General features: G+C 43.5%; 2 protein-coding genes and 1 long non-coding RNA gene across 9 annotated transcripts; 2 read left to right on the plus strand and 1 right to left on the minus strand.

The window, feature by feature from the left end:
• The first annotated feature begins 138 nt into the window (after positions 1 to 138).
• On the plus strand, positions 139 to 7,779 carry tmx2a (thioredoxin-related transmembrane protein 2a). Its single transcript, XM_052518250.1, has 5 exons — positions 139 to 157; positions 547 to 660; positions 4,051 to 4,108; positions 4,297 to 4,426; positions 4,544 to 7,779. The coding sequence occupies exons 1-5, from the start codon at positions 139 to 141 to the stop codon at positions 4,712 to 4,714; spliced, it is 492 nt and encodes a 163-aa protein (XP_052374210.1). The 3' UTR covers positions 4,715 to 7,779.
• A 25-nt stretch (positions 7,780 to 7,804) lies between these two features.
• Positions 7,805 to 21,130, minus strand: LOC118378144 (palmitoyltransferase ZDHHC5-B-like). Its single transcript, XM_035765093.2, is given in 13 exon segments — positions 7,805 to 10,043; positions 10,457 to 11,313; positions 11,316 to 11,414; positions 15,821 to 15,927; positions 16,010 to 16,118; positions 16,208 to 16,340; positions 16,555 to 16,646; positions 16,731 to 16,833; positions 16,915 to 17,087; positions 18,984 to 19,141; positions 19,215 to 19,336; positions 19,423 to 20,836; positions 21,025 to 21,130. Coding segments are annotated over 12 exon segments (2,208 nt in total). The 5' UTR covers positions 19,572 to 20,836; positions 21,025 to 21,130; the 3' UTR covers positions 7,805 to 9,937.
• LOC127925338 (uncharacterized) lies at positions 17,283 to 19,007 on the plus strand. 7 transcript variants are annotated; one of them, XR_008120517.1, is made up of 5 exons: positions 17,283 to 17,347; positions 18,051 to 18,218; positions 18,471 to 18,560; positions 18,639 to 18,736; positions 18,876 to 18,992. It is a non-coding gene; the product is annotated as an uncharacterized LOC127925338 (long non-coding RNA). The 7 variants fall into 7 exon arrangements; XR_008120525.1 differs by lacking the exon at positions 17,283 to 17,347 and adding an exon at positions 17,404 to 17,423; XR_008120535.1 differs by lacking the exon at positions 17,283 to 17,347 and adding an exon at positions 17,714 to 17,733.
• Positions 21,131 to 21,684: the final 554 nt, after the last annotated feature.

Below are 21,684 nucleotides of genomic sequence, written 5' to 3' on the forward strand. Positions count from 1 at the left end.
GCAGCGCTGTTGCGCTAAATCTTCTGGGTTGTGGTGTTACTGTAAATATTTATTTTACAACCCTTTGTATGTAATATTGTGGGGCCTGTCTTACAGAGAGAAGTAGATATTATTATGTTTATCGGTGCGATTGTCATGATGAAGAACAGGATAGACAGTAAATTCTGAATGAATGACACTGGTTTGGCCAGGTGGCAGGTGTGAGCCCATTGTTGTCACTGAAAATCTCTCATATGTTTACAGTATAAACAGTAAACATCAGAACACACACATGCACAGGCAACTTGCCCGACAAACCCTCACATACCATAAACCACTTAAGGATATGTTGATCTGCTGAGGATGGGTTTGCTCTTGACAATCTGTTTGTTTTGTAAACATGAGAATACAGTTGGAATACAATGAGAATACAATGGCACTGCTTATTTCATTCACTCATCCTAACCCCCCTACCCTCTTTTCTATCCATTGAGTTGTATTATTCCTCTCTCTACTCCACCCCCTTATCTCTCTGTTATGAACCCTAACCTTTATCCCATTCTCCAGTCACCATAGAGCAGCATGCAGGGAACCTGTTTATGTTCAGTAAGGTGGCCAACGTTATCCTCTTCTTCAGGCTGGACATCAGACTGGGCTTCCTCTACTTCTTACTGTGCATTGGTGAGCTGACATACTGTCATACTACCCTTAATGTCACTGCTATCAGTTATTATGCATTATAACTAGTGCCCAGAGGAAGTTGTTGTACTCCTTGTTAAGACAAGACAATGCATGCTTCAGTGTTTCAGTTGGACTTTGTTAGTCGAAACCAACTAGTCTGTCTATGCTCTGTGAGTGATCATTTACAATTGCGACCTGGCCAAGATAAAGCAAAGCAGTTCGACACATACAACGACACAGAGTTACACATGGAGTAAAACAAACATACAGTCAATAATACAGTATAAACAAGTCTATATACGATGTGAGCAAATGAGGTGAGATAAGGGAGGTAAAGGCAAAAAAAGGCCATGGTGGCAAAGTAAATACAATATAGCAAGTAAAACACTGGATTGGTAGATCTGCTAAATGGCATATATTATTATTATTTGCAATGGAAGAATGTGCAAAGTAGAAATAAAAATAATGGGGTGCAAAGAAGCAAAATAAATACATAAATTAAATACAGTAGGGAAAGAGGTAGTTGTTTGGGCTAAATTATAGGTGGGCTATGTACAGGTGCAGTAATCTGTGAGCTGCTCTGACAGTTGGTGCTTAAAGCTAGTGAGGGAGATAAGTGTTTCCAGTTTCAGAGATTTTTGTAGTTCGTTCCAGTCATTGGCAGCAGAGAACTAGAAGGAGAGGCGGCCAAAGAAAGAATTGGTTTTGGGGGTGACCAGAGAGATATACCTGCTGGAGCGTGTGCTACAGGTGGGAGATGCTATGGTGACCAGCGAGCTGAGATAAGGGGCGACTTTACCTAGCAGGGTCTTGTAGATGACATGGAGCCAGTGGGTCTGGCGACGAGTATGAAGCGAGGGCCAGCCATCGAGAGCGTACAGGTCGCAATGGTGGGTAGTATATGGGGCTTTGGTGACAAAACGGATTGCACTGTGATAGACTGCATCCAATTTGTTGAGTAGGGTATTGGAGGCTATTTTGTAAATGACATCGCCAAAGTCGAAGATTGGTAGGATGGTCAGTTTTACAAGGGTATGTTTGGTAGCATGAGTGAAGGATGCTTTGTTGCGAACTAGGAAGCCAATTCTCGATTTAACTTTGGATTGGAGATGTTTGATATGGGTCTGGAATGAGAGTTTACAGTCTAACCAGACACCTAAGTATTTGTAGTTGTCCACGTATTTTAAGTCAGAGCCGTCCAGAGTAGTGATGTTGGACAGGCGGGTAGGTGCAGGTAGCGATCGGTTGAAGAGCATGCATTTAGTTTTACTTGTATTTAAGAGCAATTGGAGGCCACGGAAGGAGAGTTGTATGGCATTGAAGCTTGCCTGGAGGGTTGTTAACACAGTGTCCAAAGAAGGGCCAGAAGTATACAGAATGGTGTCGTCTGCTTGGAGGTAGATCAGAGACTCACCAGCAGCAAGAGCGACCTCATTGATGTATACAGAGAAGAGAGTCGGTCCAAGAATTGAACCCTGTGGCACCCCCATAGAGACTGCCAGAGGTCCGGACAGCAGACCCTCCGATTTGACACACTGAACTCTATCAGAGAAGTAGTTGGTGAACCAGGCGAGGAAATCATTTGAGAAACCAAGGCTGTTGAGTCTGCCGATGAGGATGTGGTGATTGACAGAGTCGAAAGCCTTGGCCAGATCAATGAATACGGCTGCACAGTAATGTTTCTTATCGATGGCGGTTAAGATATCGTTTAGGACCTTGAGTGTGGCTGAGGTGCACCCATGACCAGCTCTGAAACCAGATTGTATAGCAGAGAAGGTATGGTGAGATTCGAAATGGTCGGTAATTTGTTTGTTGACTTGGCTTTCGAAGACCTTAGAAAGGCATGTTAGGATAGATATAGGTCTGTAGCAGTTTGGGTCAAGAGTGTCCCCCCCTTTGAAGAGGGGGATGACCGCAGCTGCTTTCCAATCTTTGGGAATCTCAGACGACACGAAATAGAGGTTGAACAGGCTAGTAATAGGGGTGGCAACAATTTCGGCAGATAATTTTAGAAAGAAAGGGTCCAGATTGTCTAGCCCGGCTGATTTGTAGGGGTACAGATTTTGCAGCTCTTTCAGAGAGTAATTAATATTACTATGATTGAGCTAATCATGTAAATGTAATTAACTAGAGAGTCGGGGCACCACAAAATAATATTTATAGAGCTGTTATCTTCCGAATCAACTCTGAAAGACCTAGTAATATTTTACATCAATAGCAGTCAATATTAATCGTCACCTTAATTCAGTCTCATCTGAAAGTTGTAAATTCTTGGTTATCTGCACAAACCCTGGCTAACAAGTTGAATCAGCAATGCAAAATTGGGTTTAATTATTTATTTACCAAATACCTAACTAATCAACACAGAATTACACATACACATAATTAATCATAACTTGATTACAAATTACGTCATAAAGGAAAACGTCCCTAGCAGTAGGAACAGACATGACAGCTTGTTACACAAAAGAAAAGGGCTGGGCTTGAGTGAAAGAGCGGGAAGACTGAGGAACAAAGGGCGAAGCTGTGCTATCGTAAATACAGTATCTTATGCATTCTAAATTACCGCCCATTTGGAAAAGGAAAATGCAAAAAATATTTACTCTGAGCTGCGCTTCAGTAGGTTGGTGGTAGATGGAAGGCCGTGTTGCCAAACCGAGTCCTTTGAAGAATGTCTCTGGTTGTCAATTGTATACGTTGTAGTAACGTCGTTGTGTGATAGACTGTCTGTTCCTTCCCAACCCTCGTTTGTAGCTGCTGTTGCTAACTCAACGGCTAGGAGGTATCACTTCTGTAGTGAAAGTTCATACCATTCGCAACCAAAGCTCACGCTGATGTTGGCTTCGTTCTGTAGTTATTATCTGAACCATTCTGACATCGGACCGTCGTCCTCACATCCTCAGAACAGGAGGTTATATTGTCGTTAAGGCTTTATATAGGAAGGGAGAGGAGGGCGTGTTTGAAAGGTTTTATAGCCCATGTCCCTTCACAGGGGCGGGCCACTGATTGAGCAGAGCCCTAACCTTATGAAAACCCAAATCTCACATTTTAGAAGCTAAAATCACATTTCATCCCATCACGAATAATTTCATATTCAAACATTTAAATTGAACAACAATTCCATGTGAATCCGATAACTCTGATGTATAGACTTTCCACTGTAGAGTTTGTCATCTTATCATTGATGAGAATGTCTCAGATGACAACCGAGCTGACATCATATTCATTAAGTACCACCGCATATGTTCAATTGGTCGGATTACCAGAATATAGTTAATTTGTTAACCAAGGGGTTTGCAAATGTAACATCAGTAGGGTAGAGAGAGGAAAAGGGGGGTTGATGTATTTATGACTGTCATAAACCTACCCCCAGGCCAACGTCATGACACTGTATTGGACTGCGGTTTGGGAAGATAGATTCTGGCCGGTACGGAGCGGTGGCTCAGAGGTAAGACACATTGGAAGTGTTTCTGACAAACTATATTTTCACGAGAATGCTCCATTACATTTTTTTATTTAGATTCTAAGACCCTAGACTGCATGTCAGTTTGTCTAAATTTAAGACAATAAGGAACTGCTTATTTCCACAGCCTGAATTGTATTTCTGCCATGTGCTGACTATGTATTTTTCTACAGGTACAAGGTTAGCACCTCCTCTCTGGCCAAGCAGCTCCCTTCATTGGTGCTTTTCCAGTCAGGGCGGGAGGTCATGAGGTGTCCAATGGTGGACAATAAGTTTCGAGCTGTGTCCTGGACTTTCAGCGAGGTGTGTGTTGTGGGGAATCATCGGTCTGTGTGCGGGCTTGTGTGTGCGTGACTTGATGAAGTGTGGAAATGGCTTTAGGTCCCCACTCACATAACCGTGTGCCTCATTCACATCTAGGAAAAAATCATACGTGACTTCAACCTGAACAAGCTCTTCGAGGCATCTAAGAAGATAAAGAAGGGTTGTGGTGTGAAAGGAGAGGACCAGAACCCCTCACTACCAGACAAGGGCAGCGAAGAACGCCAACCTGAACCAGACACCCCAGCAGAGAGCAAGAAAGACCAGTAGTGACGAAGGGACAACAGGGACTGGATTGTTCTACTGCACACAGTTCACTGCTCGTCACACAATCGCTGTCAGTTATCACTGGTTGTATTACCAGACAACCAGGATTCAAGTTAATTCACGAGCTTGGGCTTGTGGAAAAGCTGCTGCACGCAAACCAAAAGGGACAGAATGAGCTACACTACATGGCCAAAAGTATGTGGACACCCGCTTGTTGAAAAATCTCAATCCTAAGTCATGGGCATTAAAATTGGAGTTGGTCCCCCTTTGCTGCTATCAAATCAAATGTTATTTGTCACATGCACCGAATACAACAGGTGCAGACCTTACAGTGAAATGCTTACTTACAAGCCCTTAACCAACAAGAAGTTAAGGAAAAACAGCAGCAGTAAAATAGCAATAGCGAGGCTATATACAGGGGGTACCAGTACAGAGTCAATGTGTGGGGGCACTGGTTAGTCGAGGTAATATGTACAGTGGCAAGAAAAAGAATGTGAACCCTTTGGAATTATCTGGATTTCTGCATAAATTGGTCATAACATTTGATCCGATCTTCATCTAAGTCACAACAATAGACAAACACAGTCTCTGCGGCAGCAGACGAGGGTTGACTAGGGTTATAACAGCCTCCATTACTCTGCATAGGCTTTCCACTTGATGTTGGAACGTTGCTGCGGGGAGTTCCTTCCATTCAGCCACAAGTCCATTAGTGAGGTCGGGTACTGACGTTGGGCGATTAGGCCTGGCTCGCAGTCGGCGTTCAAATTCATCCCAAAGGTGTTCGATGGGGTTGAAGTAGGGCTGGGTGATATGGCCTAAAAGTAATATCTCAAATTTTGGACAATTCACAATATATATATTATATATCTCAAGTTCTTGTTTTTCTCTAAACAAATTAAAAAAGGTCCAGACATAATTCTTCATTGAATTTTCTTAATTAAAATTCATATACAAGGCATCAAGGCCTATTTGTGCAAAACAAATGAACACACCAACACATCTATTGTTTAGGAATGTTTGACCACTAGCTGTTCGATTATATATTTATAAATACACATTTTGAATGAACATTTATTCATTTAGTTAATTTGTTGTTATAATTGAAACAGCCTGTGGTTATTTGCTATTGGATTGGCACAATGACACAACTACTAACACATTAGCCTAGAGCTGGCCTGAACATAACTTTTTTTGAATGCACTTTAATTCTACAATGTCACACTTACCGATGGCGAGGTGAAGCCTGTGCCCATAGCACTGCAGGCGGGTCCAGTTGTTCAAGCGCAATGCTTTTTTCATGTTGCTCCATGATGGCAGTTGTCATTTTTATTTTATTTATTTCACCTTTATTTAATCAGGTAGGCAAGTTGAGAACAAGTTCTCATTTACAATTGCGACCTGGCCAAGATAAAGCAAAGCAGTTCGACAGATACAACACAGAGTTACACATGGAGTAAAACAAACATACAGTCAACAATACAGTATAAACAAGTCTATATACAATGTGAGCAAATTAGGTGAGAAGGGATGGTAGTTTTGCAATGGAAGAATGTGCAAAGTAGAAATAAAAATAATGGGGTGCACCGACAGGTGTGCATGACAATGCCAAAGAGTCTTTGAGACCCTGGGCTATTACTTCACCCATATGATGATCGGGGAAGTATGGAACTCTTACCCCGCTACACATCTCTGGCGTGGTTACAATTTGTGAAAGGTTGTGATTGGTGGATAACCTCTGTGCACGTGTTGTCACGCAATTGGGACATGATTCGAAACATTGGGCTGACAGAGAAGAGACAGTGAGATGCTGCATTTGTGAAATGTTACATTATAACAGAACCTCAATTCTTGTAATACAGGCATTTTCCATATCGAGTGAAAACATAAACTCAAATATATAGAAAAAACTATATATCGCCCAGCCCTCAGTTGAAGTCAGGGCTCTATGCAGGCCAGTCAAGTTCTTCCACACTGATCTCGACAAACCATTCCTGTATGGAAGTCGCTTTGTGCACAGGGGCATTGTCATGCTGAAACAGGAAAGAAGCTTCCCCAAACTGTTGCCATAAAGGACAGAATCATCTAGAATGTCATTGTATGCTGTAGTGTTAAGATTTCCCTTCACTGGAACTAAGGGGCCTAGCCCGAAACATGAAAAACAGCCCCAGACCATTATTCCTCCTCCACCAAACTTTACAGTTGTCAGTATGCATTCAGGCAGGTAGCGTTCTCCTGGCATCCCCAAACCCAGGTTCGTCCGTCCGACTGCCAGATGGTGAAGCGTGATTTATTACTCCAGAGAACGCATTTCCACTGCTCCGGAGTCCAATTGTGCATGGTGAGCTTAGGCTTGTGTGCAGCTGCTTGGCCATAGAAACCCATTTATGAAGCTCCCAACGAAGTTCTTGTGCTGACATTGCTTCCAGAGGAAGTTTGGAACTCGGTAGTGAGTGGAGTGTTGCAACCGAGGACAGACGATTTTTACACGCTTCAGCACTCGCCAGTACTGTTCTGTGGACTTGTGTGGCCTACCACTTGGCGGCTGAGCCGTTGTTGCTCCTAGATGTTTCCACTTCACAATATCAGCACTTACAATTGACCGGGGCAGCTCTAGCAGGGCAGAAATTCAATGAACTGACTTGTTGGAAAGGAGGCATCCTATGACAGTGCCACATTAAAAGTCACTGAGCTCTTCAGTAAGGCCATTCTAGTACCAATGTTTGTCTATGGAGATTGCATGGTTGTGTGCTCGATTTTAAACACCGCTCAGCAACGGGTGTGACTGAACTAGCCAAATACACAAATTTGACTAGTTCATGGAAATATCGAACCTTCCCAATTACCGATGCCTTAAATTGTTGAAGTGAAAATGCCTTACACCGCCATCTCACTCATTCATCCATAATAGTTTTACTGTGACTGCAGTGAGTTTGTTTTACTTATGTTCTGATGCCTTTTGGGTCACATTTCACACCAAAGTATTGAGTCAAACTGACAGTTAGTATAATCTGTTCTGCCAAAAGTGAAATAAAACTTTTATCCTCCCAGACCCCTGCCATACTCTCGTCTGATTTTTGATTGAAGACAGACACGTTTTTCCATCAGGGCAACCTTTTAATCTGAGAAGACATCTTTAAAAACCACTTCATAAGGCCATTTTGGAACTCTTTTTCATATTCATCATTGAAGTAATTTGTGACACTCTTTCCATTCAGCACAGCTTACAACAATAGTATTCTAATTTACTCATGTATATTCACTTCTTCACCACCAAAGTAAGTCAGACTTTCTCCAGTCCTGTATGTCTGACTTTTTGTGCCATTATGATGCTTAACTATTGTCATCATACATATCAACCGGGTGTGCATTTGGCAAGGATATTCTCTCTCTCTCACACACACACACACACACACACTGACTGGCCATGCTGCTGTTTGATTGGTTGGTGAGATAGTCTACTTTGTGTGCTTCAGAACATAACATGTGTTATATTCAGCTAGCTTTGACATTCCAACTCTCATAGTTTTGGATTAAACATAACACCACCTCTCACCCACCTCTGTTTCTGACCATGCCTTCCTAAACATATGTGGCCAAAATGTTCAATTGTACCATAAAGAGATTCAAAATAAAGAAATCAAGAGGCCAGAATATCTACAAAAGAAACTCAAATATAACATTCTTATCTGGCTGTAGTCATACGAAATACTGTAAAAAACAAAATGCTTAGTTTTACTACAAATGGTATCAAGGCAAAACAACAATCAAAACAGTCCTCAATTTCAACCCCCTCCCCCAAGACACATCATACATATTTCTATTAACAATCAGACATTACTATAGAATATCTATAATTATACCATCTATAAATAAACCACCCCCCAGAATTTGATTTCTTGGAATTGTCCAAGTACATTAGAATTTAAGGACAAGGCACTATGACAGCGATGTGGGCTCTGGGTTATAAATGACCCTTCTGAGAACAGATCTAGGATAATCTCAACATCCCCTAGTCCTAACCTTAACCATTAGGGTCAAAAAGCCCCATTGTCTAGGGGCAACTTCATCCAACTCCAGGACGTAGAGATCGGTTTGGAATTGTGTTAAGAGAGCAAAGGTTTCCCTGTGTGCTCAAATAAATAAGCACCTCCCACCCTAAAACCATTTGGCTAGACATCTTTATAAGGTTTTTCTAGCATTCGATTGACAGAAAACATTGAACATCAAAAGGACAATCATTTAAAACTGCAAACAGAGAATTTGAATAATGTATCAATAAAAAACATTGAGTGTACATTCCACAAAGAGGCTTGTGCTGTATTTGTGATTCAGAATTTCTATTTTCTTTGTGGCTTTCAACATCCTCAGTGATGTCACTTCAGCTGTCCGTCAGAGAGGATCATCACATTGGATGAATATTCCATCAAGATCTATGACAGGCTGAAGCAGCCTTCAATCAAAACAAGCGACCAGTCTAACTCACTCACATTAACAGTTTGTCACAAAGCAAAATAAACTATATCTTCATCCATCATCTGACCAAATAATTCTTAAAGATTTTTTTAGACATTTATATAAAACAATTAAATAAAGCTTTGGTTTTTTAGAAAACTAAAATGAAATTATAGTGGTTGAGGCATCATCACTGCAGACTAACTAATTAATGACTACTGTGTAGTGGGGATCCATTGTGATTGATCCATCCATATGATGGAGCAGGAAGTATTGAACCACAGAGTGCCACGATTGGTCACCAGTCCATATGCACCCTCTCAGGCACCATACTGATTGGTTAAAAAGCCTTACTTCCTTCCAGGATTATATTTTATCGCATAAATTCTCCATGTGTTAATGTACCAAAACAAATCATATTTTTATACAAGTGTTATAGAGAGAGTTTAGTACTCAGCAGTCATAATAGCATTTATGTTATACAGTCTATGGCTCACAGAGAGGCCGAGGTAAGGTTGTCCCATTCCAACACTGATCAACATCCAATATGAAAGATTGGCAGATAAAGATGGCCAGTTGCACTATAAGGATAGGAAGGTAATTGAAATACCAGTGAGTCAACACACTTCTATTCCACTATCCGACTCCATATTGACCATTGTGTGGGTGCATTTTAGTGAACATCCATCTTGAAGCCCCTCAGAGTAAGAAATTTGGAATCTGTCCAGTGGAACAATCTTCTTTCTATCATTGGCCGGGGCGGACGTCTGTCACTCAAACCGATATCTCATAGGTTGTCCCTCCGACGCCAGTCACCTTTTTCACCCCGCCCCCTGGTTTAGATGTACTGTGATTGGCCAAGCCTGGACGAGATGTGGATCTGATTGGAAAGTCGGCGGGAAAAGGGGGGGGGGTAAGGATGCAGATGGGATGACGGAGTGAGAGATTAGAGGTGAGTAGATCTGAGTCAAAAATAGACTGTAATAACAAGACTTATGATAAGGTTACAAGAGTAGAAGGCTCATTGGGGTGGAGGAAAATGGCACAGAACAGACAGGAGTGAGAAGACAGTAGCAGTAGACACAATTCAAGCAGATATACATCCCACTACAGTTACACCTGAGCATAGTTCTTATACACATTAAAAACACACTCCAGCAGAAAAACTTACCGATACCAAGAGGAGAAAAAGACTCACACAGATCAGGGAGGAAGAGGGTTCACATAGATCAATCAGGGAGGAAGAGGAGGAGTACGAAGAGTACCAGGCTTGTGGCTCAGATCTCTACTCACTGTGGAGCCTGGGTCCCTCCGATTCCGCCCCCTCCCGACAAACCACCTCCTCCCATTGGCCGAGCCTTGTGCTGGAGCCCTGCCTCTCGGGTGTAGGAGAGAGACTGCCCCAGGGAGGGGCCTCGGGGCGGGGGGGACACAGGGGGGTCAGGGGAACAGGCACGGGGGGAGGACGGGGAGGGCTGTTCAGAGACGGGAGGAAGGGGGCGAGAGGAGGAGGCACGAAGGTGTGGGTGTCTGGTGTCCCGGTGGAGGAGGTGCGGTGTCTCGGGGTGAGCAGTGTGTGGGGGAGGAGTCGGCAGGGGCGGGCTGATGGCGCGAAGGTACGCCCTGTGGGGGGAGGAGAAAGAGGCAGAGCCCTGGAGCAGCTGGCCCTCTCTCTGCTGGGCCATCTGTGCAGAGAGGAAGGGCGAGGTGTACCCCTGCAGGGGCGCATCCCCGACCCTGGGGGCCGGCAAGGAGAAGGTCGTCACCGGGGGAAACGCTGCGGGGGTGTGGGGCTTCTGGGGGGACAGCTCATGAGCAGCCGATTCAAACTCTGGGCTCTCGGACGGTGTCAGCAGGCTGTCGTAGGACAGGCTGCCATTCCGAGGTGTCTGATTGGCCAGGCTCTTGTAGCTGGTGTCGGTGGTGCCCTCTGATTGGAGCGTGCCCAGAGTATTGTGGTGCGTGTGGGCAGAGCGCATGCTGGAGGAGAGGGAGCCACCGGTGGACAACACAAGAGATGAGGGGTAGGAAGTGTACGACCGCCCCCCTAGGGAGTACCCGGAGATGCCCCCCGAGACGCCACCACCCGTCCCGCTGGTTCCCCCGGGGCCCTCGCCCCTTTCCCTTCCCCCCTTATGCACCCCCACACCTATTATCGACCCCCATCAAGGGTGCTGGGCTCAGACCGATAGCTGGGCTGGCAACTCGACTGGAGGATGGAGGGAGAGTCCAGACTGTCCCCACGAATCATCTGGAGAGAGAGAGAGAAGAGAGAAAGAGAGAAAGAGAGGTGGTGAAGGTAATGATAGGAGAGAAGAGCAGTAAGCAACAGTGAAGGTAAAATGAAGAGCGTGAAGGAGGATGGGAACGTATGTTACAAAGGGATTAACTTTGAGGAGACATTCCTCAACAGAAGACAACATAGAAATGTGTACAGATCACAGTTTCTACAGAGAGCCAGCAGGGGAGGATGAAGGTCTCTACTGGTGCATCACATTACCAATACCGGCATTCATGTAAATGCAGAGTCAGGGGGGAGTCACAAGCATACACCTTTTTACAGACATAAATGGACACACACACACACACACACACACACACAACACTAACTGAGACTTACTGATCAACTGATGGCCACTGAGTGATCAATTCAGAGTAAAAACAAAAAAAGAGGGGGATGGAGTTAAACACAAAGGAAAGAAGAAAGGCTCGAACCTCAGAGAGGGGTCTCTGCTAGTCCCACCTGGATGCCCTAGGCTTAATCCCACCCAGCCTTCTATAGCTGAGCTATCAACTGATTTGACCCTGTGTTTAGGAGAAGATTATAAACTAAAGGAGTAGAGCTACGTCATCTCAGGGAATGGATCTCACGATGTCGGTCATCTCAAATGTTAAAGGTCTGGACTGAGTAAGAAACGTGTCGGTATGTATACACTCCTCTCCATATGCATTTGGACAGCGTAGCTAAATTGTTACATTTGGCTCTATACTCCAGCATTATGGATTTGAGAATAAATGGTTCATATGAGGCGACAGTACAGAACTTTTATTTGAGGGTGTAACTGACAGACTTACAGGTTATGTCGTTGTTTTTTGATTGAATTGTTTACGTGTTCACTATGCGGGGGAAATGACAAGCGGAACGACGTAGCTAATAACTGTTGGAACGGGAATTATTATTGTAGCAACACACCTTTGGAGGGAAGCCAATCCCACATTGTGTTAGCTAGGTTTTTCGTGTCTTCGGGTGTAGTTCGTAACGGTTGAAGTGTGTATGTTAGGATGGTAACGTTATAATAATTAAGGATGAAGCGCGTATGTTAGGATGGTAACGTTATAATAATTAAGGATGAAGCGCGTATGTTAGGATGGTAACGTTATAATAATTAAGGATGAAGCGCGTATGTTAGGATGGTAACGTTATAATAATTAAGGATGAAGCGTGTATGTTAGGATGGTAACGTTATAATAATTAAGGATGAAGTGTGTATGCTAGGATGGTAACGTTATAATAATTAAGGATGAAGTGTGTATGCTAGGATGGTAACGTTATAATAATTAAGGATGAAGTGTGTATGTTAGGATGGTAACGTTATAATAATTAAGGATGAAGCGTGTATGTTAGGATGGTAACGTTATAATAATTAAGGATGAAGCGTGTATGTTAGGATGGTAACGTTATAATAATTAAGGATGAAGCGTGTATGCTAGGATGGTAACGTTATAATAATTAAGGATGAAGCGTGTATGCTAGGATGGTAACGTTATAATAATTAAGGATGAAGCGTGTATGTTAGAATGGTAACGTTATAATAATTAAGGATGAAGCGTGTATGTTAGAATGGTAACGTTATAATAATTAAGGATGAAGCGTGTATGTTAGAATGGTAACGTTATAATAATTAAGGATGAAGCGTGTATGTTAGGATGGTAACGTTATAATAATTAAGGATGAAGCGTGTATGTTAGGATGGTAACGTTATAATAATTAAGGATGAAGTGTGTATGTTAGGATGGTAACGTTATAATAATTAAGGATGAAGTGTGTATGTTAGGATGGTAACGTTATAATAATTAAGGATGAAGCGTGTATGTTAGGATGGTAACGTTATAATAATTAAGGATGAAGTGTGTATGTTAGGATGGTAACGTTATAATAATTAAGGATGAAGTGTGTATGTTAGGATGGTAACGTTATAATAATTAAGGATGAAGTGTGTATGTTAGGATGGTAACGTTATAATAATTAAGGATGAAGCGTGTATGTTAGGATGGTAACGTTATAATAATTAAGGATGAAGCGTGTATGTTAGGATGGTAACGTTATAATAATTAAGGATGAAGTGTGTATGTTAGGATGGTAACGTTATAATAATTAAGGATGAAGCGTGTATGTTAGGATGGTAACGTTATAATAATTAAGGATGAAGTGTGTATGTTAGGATGGTAACGTTATAATAATTAAGGATGAAGCGTGTATGTTAGGATGGTAACGTTATAATAATTAAGGATGAAGCGTGTATGTTAGGATGGTAACGTTATAATAATTAAGGATGAAGCGTTATGGTAACGTTATAATAATTAAGGATGAAGCGTGTATGTTAGGATGGTAACGTTATAATAATTAAGGATGAAGCGTGTATGTTAGGATGGTAACGTTATAATAATTAAGGATGAAGCGTGTATGTTAGGATGGTAACGTTATAATAATTAAGGATGAAGTGTGTATAAGAAGCGTGAAGTTTTGGATTTCCTCCCTTCTGTAATAAGCAGCCAATGAGGTATTTTTCCTTTATTCATGTGTTTAATCTGATACTGTTATATATCCGGCTAAACACTTCAGAGTTATATCAAGCTAATAAGTCACTCGTAAGATAAGGAGGTTGTAAGAGTGTTCAACTGTATTTTCATTTACTTAGTCCTCACGGAAGGTGATAATTCTGACTAAAACTACAGAATAAAGCCGCCAGTTAAAATCAAGGAACGGTTGTGCTCGTGGTTGCCGGAGGGAGCTACAGAGGGTATTTTCATACATGTCTTTTTTTTTACCATTTAGAAATGAATGTACTTCATATTTTTTATTTTTTTTATTTTTTTATTTCACCTTTATTTAACCAGGTAGGCTAGTTGAGAACAAGTTCTCATTTGCAACTGCGACCTGGCCAAGATAAAGCATAGCAGTGTGAACAGACAACAGAGTTAGTTACACATGGAGTAAACAATTAACAAGTCAATAACACAGTAGAAAAAAATGGGCAGTCTATATACAATGTGTGCAAAAGGCATGAGGAGGTAGGCGAATAATACAATTTTGCAGATTGACACTGGAGTGACAAATGATCAGATGGTCATGTACAGGTAGAGATATTGGTGTGCAAAAGAGCAGAAAAGTAAATAAATAAAAAACAGTATGGGAATGAGGTAGGTGAAAATGGGTGGGCTATTTACCAATAGACTATGTACAGCTGCAGCGATCGGTTAGCTGATGTTTTTGAAGTTGGTGAGGGAGATAAAAGTCTCCAACTTCAGCGATTTTGCAGTTCGTTCCAGTCACAGGCAGCAGAGTACTGGAACGAAAGGCGGCCAAATGAAGTGTTGGCTTTAGGGATGATCAGTGAGATACACCTGCTGGAGCGCGTGCTACGGATGGGTGTTGCCATCGTGACCAGTGAACTGAGATAAGGTGGAGCTTTACCTAGCATGGACTTGTAGATGACCTGGAGCCAGTGGGTCTGGCGACGAATATGTAGTGAGGGCCAGCCGACTAGAGCATACAAGTCGCAGTGGTGGGTGGTATAAGGTGCTTTAGTGACAAAACGGATGGCACTGTGATAGACTGCATCCAGTTTGCTGAGTAGAGTGTTGGAAGCCATTTTGTAGATGACATCGCCGAAGTCGAGGATCGGTAGGATAGTCAGTTTTACTAGGGTAAGCTTGGCGGCGTGAGTGAAGGAGGCTTTGTTGCGGAATAGAAAGCCGACTCTTGATTTGATATAATTTTAAGGTGTCATAAGTAGTTGGACAAAATTTACTTATAGTGTATTAAAGTAGTCTAAAGTATATTTGGCCCATATTCCTTGGACACTGACTTCATCAAGCGTGTGACGCTACAAACTTGTTGGATGCATTTACAGCTTGTTTTGTTTGCGTTTCAGATTATGTTTTGTCCAATAGCAAGTGAATTGGCAATAAAGTGCTTTAATTTCTAAACGGTAAAACAGTTATGTATGAAAATACCCTCAAATAAAAAAGGTGACATTTTGTACTGCCGCTTCATATTAAAACATATTTAATTGCAAATCCCAAAATGCTGGAGTATAGAGCCAAACTAAACGTTTTAGCTTCAGCGTCCAAATACATACAGAGTAGGGCCAGGATCGCGATACTCGTTAGTATCGTGGCAAGGAAACAAAACACAAAGCGGATTTAACTTCTTTAGAAAAACAGCCCTAATATTGGAAACAAACATCATTATGTTGTAAACCAGAGTCACATGTATTTATTTTCCAAGCTATAGCACACAATATTTTACATCCAGCAGGTTTTTAAAGGACCAAAGAGTGGTCTGCTTCGTGTTTTAATTTTTGCCATGGAAAATATATTGTGATAGTGGTATCATCACAGCCCTAATATGGAGGGGAATGCATGCGTGCGTACCTTGTTTTGGTGTGTTGGAGCTGTGTGGTTCATCTGTGGGCTGCTATACGCCGGCCGGTACTTGTACATAGATGGAGTGGGCGGACCATCAGACAGCAAGCTGCTCTCTGATTGGAGGAAAAAAACAAGTGTTTAAAATCTACACAACGCCGTGGGATACGGGAGTGCTTGTGTGTGTTCACTGCTCACCCTCGGTGTCAGCGCGGGGCAGACCAGGGTAGCGGAGCTCCGGTTTGGGAGGAGGTGGAGGCTCTGCATCAGCTGACTGGCTCTCCATCTGCTCTAAACTGCTCTTAGACTGACAGGGACAGGAAGGAACAAGACTGTTCATACACACGAGAGACGGCTAAGAGTTTATTTTGTGTGTGTGTGCGTGTGTGTGTGTACCCTGGTGCTGTGGCAGTCGTTCTGGATGCCATTGTCCAGGACTTTGGCTTCTAGCTGGGCCTCGGAGAGAGGAGGGCGGAGGAAGGGAGGCTGCACCTCCGCTGTGTGTTTGCCCCGCCACCGCCCCACATACCTGACGGAGACAGCAACACACACATGAATGACTTCCCTGAAACATACACCAACTTCATACTACATTACACAGTAGAAATATTATTATATAGATATTTAGTTAACCACCATAACAGTGAGGCTATACTGAGTTCCTTACCCCTGAGGGTCTTGTTCAACCATAAGCTGCAACAGCAGAGGAAATGAGGAGGCATGAAGGAGAGACGGTCGCTAACCTGGGAGCCTGAGCGCTACAGAGCACGTGTGAGATGTTCCTCAGACAGCCATTGGTGAAAGGGTTAACGCCGCCCCTAAACTTCCCTGTGACCTAGAGAGAGAGAGAGATGGTCTATTTTTAGATCATGTCAGCCCTCTGAGGAAAACACACCAAGACCCACACAGACAGATGTACCTGCTCGTTAGTGGTCCTACCCCGAGCTACCAGTACCATGTGGAAACCAGTAAGACCTGCTACTGGGATGAAGAAGAGGCCAGCAACACACATTGTAGCCATACTGGGAACACACAGTTAAGGGACACCAACACAACAACTAGTGTGTGTGTGTGTGTGTGTGTGTATGTGTCAATAAGGATACGTGACAGCGGAGTGAACCCTGTCCAGCTGGTGCTGGTGGTGGAGGACGTAGAGCAGGCCGAAGCCGAACACACCCATGATGTGGATCGTCAGGGACAACAGGAACAGGAAAAAGTGACGGTAGTTCCTTCGCCCAATACAGTTGTTGACCCATGGGCAGTGGTGGTCAAAGTCCTGCCAGGTCACACACAGGTCAAAACAGTCACAAAAGGGTCAATAGAGGAAAAAAACAAAATTATAATCAAATAACTGATATTTCTGATATTTCTACTGTTGCCACGGACAACATGTTATAACACAGTTGTCACCCGTTATACCACCTGTAGTGTGAGCTAGGTGGCAGTCTGTAGAAGTACAGGTCTGTGTGCGTTTACCTCCACACAGTTGTCACACACAGAGCAGTGTGAACAGCCGGGCGGTCTGTAGAAGTACAGGTCTGTGTGTGTTTACCTCCACACAGTTGTCAAACAGAGAGCAGTGTGAACAGCCGGGCGGTCTGTAGAAGTACAGGTCTGTGTGTGTTTACCTCCACACAGTTGTCACACACAGAGCAGTGTGAACAGCCGGGCGGTCAGTAGAAGTACAGGTCTGTGTGTGTTTACCTCCACACAGTTGTAACACACAGAGCAGTGTGAACAGCCGGGCGGTCAGTAGAAGTACAGGTCTGTGTGTGTTTACCTCCACACAGTTGTCACACACAGAGCAGTGTGAACAGCGGGGCGGTCTGTAGAAGTATAGGTCTGTGTGTGTGTGTGTCTACCTCCACACAGTTGTCACACACAGAGCAGTGTGAACAGCGGGGCGGTCTGTAGAAGTACAGGTCTGTGTGTGTGTGTATTTACCTCCACACAGTTGTCACACACAGAGCAGTGTGAACAGCGGGCCGGTCTGTAGAAGTACAGGTCTGTGTGTATTTACCTCCACACAGTTGTCACACACAGCAGTGTGAACAGCGGGCTGGTCTGTAGAAGTACAGGTCTGTGTGAACAGCACACACAGGGAACAGCGGTCTGTAGAAGTACAGGTCTGTGTGTATTTTTACCTCCACACAGTTGTCACACACAGAGCAGTGTGAACAGCGGGCGGTCTGTAGAAGTACAGGTCTGTGTGTATGTATGTACAGGTCTGTGTGTACAGGTCTGTGTGTATGTATGTATTTACCTCCACACAGTTGTCACACACAGAGCAGTGTGAACAGCGTGGCGGTCTGTAGAAGTACAGGTCTGTGTGTATGTATGTATTTACCTCCACACAGTTGTCACACACAGAGCAGTGTGAACAGCGTGGCGGTCTGTAGAAGTACAGGTCTGTGTGTATGTGTGTATTTACCTCCACACAGTTGTCACACACAGAGCAGTGTGAACAGCGTGGCGGTCTGTAGAAGTACAGGTCTGTGTGTGTGTGTGTATTTACCTCCACACAGTTGTCACACACAGAAGTAGGTCTGTGTGTGTGTGTGTAACAGTTGTCACGTGTGAACAGGTCGGTCTGTAGAAGTACAGGTCTGTGTGTGTGTGTGTGTGTGTGTGTGTGTATTTACGGTCTGTAGAAGTACAGGTCTGTGTGTGTGTGTGTATTTACCTCCACACAGTTGTCACACACAGAGCAGTGTGAACAGCGGGGCGGTCTGTAGAAGTACAGGTCTGTGTGTGTGTGTGTATTTACCTCCACACAGTTGTCACACACAGAGCAGTGTGAACAGCGGGGCGGTCTGTAGAAGTACAGGTCTGTGTGTGTGTGTGTATTTACCTCCACACAGTTGTCACACACAGAGCAGTGTGAACAGCGGGGCGGTCTGTAGAAGTACAGGTCTGTGTGTGTGTGTGTATTTACCTCCACACAGTTGTCACACACAGAGCAGTGTGAAGTGTGAACAGCTGTAGAAGTACAGGTCTGTGTGTGTCTCCACACAGTTGTCACACACAGAGCAGTGTGAACAGGGGGCGGTCTGTAGAAGTACAGGTCTGTGTGTGTGTGTGTATTTACCTCCACACAGTTGTCACACACAGAGCAGTGTGAACAGCGGGGCGGTCTGTAGAAGTACAGGTCTGTGTGTGTGTGTGTATTTACCTCCACACAGTTGTCACACACAGAGCAGTGTGAACAGCGGGGCGGTCTGTAGAAGCGGCAGCTGGAACACCACTTCATCCGGACCTGAATGCCCTTGATATCCACTGTCTTATAGAGCGGAGCGCGGAAATCATCCTCTTTATCCTCATCCTCTTCCGCTGTGAACACACATGCACAAACCTTACACACTTTCTTCACACCTAAGTCATTTATCTTTAACACTCTCCTTACCTCTGGGAAAGACCCCAGGGTCCATAAAGGTGGCCATGCAGAAGTTGGCGAGGGTGAAGAGGAAGACCACAGCGTTATAGATGGGAACGACGGAGGAGACATGCTCTGACAACCACGGACACCTGGAGGGAAAGAGAGATAGAGATATAACATGGAATCTAATATATGTGTATGTGTGTATGTGTGTGTGCGCGCGCGTCTTACTCACGTGAAGCAGAAGAAGAGTGTGGTGGAGGCGACCAGAAAGGTGGTTGCCGCGGAGACGGGTACATAGCGGCTGGGGTGGAATCGACGGGGAGAAGAAGAGGCGGGGCCACCCACTTCTCCCCCTAGCCCCCCACTACTAAACCCCGGCATCAGAGGGAGAGAGAATGAGAGAGGTGTATATCTAAAGAGAAGGGTGGTGGACGGGTCAGAGAGAACACCTCGGTGTCCGTATGGGATAAGGGAGCATGATGGTAGAAGGGAAGGATCTTAGGGACCAGCACTTGTAATATTACACAAAGCAGTCGTTTGGGAGAAACATCTTAGAGAAAGCTAGCCAGATATTTGCACTTCAGCCAATAAAACCACTTAAAAACTAAAATAATGATTTTATAGTAAAGTCTACACCTTTGTTTACATGTGTGTATAACTTTTCAGGTATATATTAGACAAAATAACTTTTACACATCTTATAAACGTTACACTATGATACAAAAATAATTGCGACTCTTAGAAATATTTTTATATGGCTTCAAGTAACCTTATTTGGTTCAACAATATAAATAAATCAACTAAATCTCTCCTGTGTAGCACAACAAACACCCACAAGGACACACACAACGAACTGCTTGAACAACCACTTTCTGACCTGGTGAGACAACAAACCAACCCTCCACAGGCATTGAACACTAACTTGCTATAACGCCTCAGCTATTACTCAGTGCTTGAATGTTAACAGTTGTCCATTTACAAATTCTGGTAAGGGAAACGTGGGGCAGAAATGAGGAGGTAGTAACAGGACATCCTATGAAACAGCAGAACAGGGACCATCGACTGAACTCTGGTTTTAGAAAAGGTGTATCTAGGCACTGAAATGTGTGTTTGTGAGACAGCGAAAAGTGCGACAGAATGCTTGCAAAGGGGAGAGTTCAAGGCTCTATATCCTGCGGAAGCAGCAGCGGTTGAGACAAACAAAAATCTCAACTTTAAGCCAGTCTTAAAGCTGCCCAGCAAAAATCCACTTGCAGCTTTTTCAAACATTAAAACCTGTACACAAAAGCTATTTAAAATGTCGTATCCACTATTTCAGTACTCCGTCAATATGAAAGAATGGTGAGATCAGTCTTGTTGGGTCAACTGGACCAATTAGCTGTTTATCTAGCGGTTTTGTTCAGTCTGTGACAATGCAGGTCAAATCAATTCATCCCAAACAGAGCCTAAATCTGTGTCGCCATGGTTTCGCCGTAAACATGCCTCTTTTCCCATGATCCCTTTGAAATGGAGCCCCGCAGAAAGAAGAATAAGCCACTCAGACAACTGCAGGTCCTCTTCTTTCTCGCCCTCTTTATTTCTTCGCACACACTCAAGTGTTCTGTCACACACCGTCGTTGTCTATTAGGCCAATCGGAGGACACCTCCTGAAACAGAAAGAAATGGAGAGCATGTTACACAACTACTAGATTACATCAATAACATTAACCAACACCACAAGCTTCAACCATTAGTAATTACACACACACACACAAACCTCATACCATCACTAACACAAATGCAGCCATGAAAAACATAGTAGTGGTGCAAGGTATGACAATAATTCTTTACATACTGTAGCTAGTTGTTGCAAGCCAGAGCAGAATTGTGCATGTCTCGGGAGTGGCAGGTTGTGTGTTGAAACCTGACCATTTCGTCAACTCTACTCCATTTTCATTTTACAACACTGACTAACCAGGAAAAGGGTGTGTCTAAAAGCATCTTTCTTCCTTACACACAAACACAACCTTTCTCTCACACACACACACACACACACACACACACACACACACACACACACACACACACACACACACACACACACACAGGTATTCATAACAGAACCTCCTATCCACACAGATCTCATGTAACACCTGAGGGAAAAGTCCTGTTCCATTAGAACACTGAAAACAGATCTTAGGTAATAGAGAGCAATAGTAATGGCGTGTTTTTGTAGGCCCTAACGGAGGCTAACTCTGCCATGGCTTGTTGGCCAAAGCCTACAAAGCCTGGTAAACACAGGCTTAGGAGATCTTATACATTTTGTTCTGAGTTTCTTCATCAGCTAACAACACTTTTAGCTAATTTTGATGCATAAGCACATAAAGGCTTCATAATTCATACATGTCATGTTAACTGTCTGATATGATCTCATAGAACAAAATGAACACAACCATGAGGTTTCATTTCCTTTTTTCTAGGACTACAAACTGGTTAGCTTTTAGGTGCATTTTAT

Source organism: Oncorhynchus keta, chromosome 4, assembly GCF_023373465.1.
Source record: "Oncorhynchus keta strain PuntledgeMale-10-30-2019 chromosome 4, Oket_V2, whole genome shotgun sequence".
Classification (NCBI taxonomy): domain Eukaryota; kingdom Metazoa; phylum Chordata; class Actinopteri; order Salmoniformes; family Salmonidae; genus Oncorhynchus; species Oncorhynchus keta.

Excerpts from the sequence above, each read along its gene's own strand:
- tmx2a (XM_052518250.1), top strand. Across the intron at positions 661-4,050 it reads CTACTTCTTACTGTGCATTG|GTATTGGACTGCGGTTTGGG; the intron begins GTGAGCTGACAT and ends CGTCATGACACT. Across the intron at positions 4,109-4,296 it reads TACGGAGCGGTGGCTCAGAG|GTACAAGGTTAGCACCTCCT; the intron begins GTAAGACACATT and ends ATTTTTCTACAG.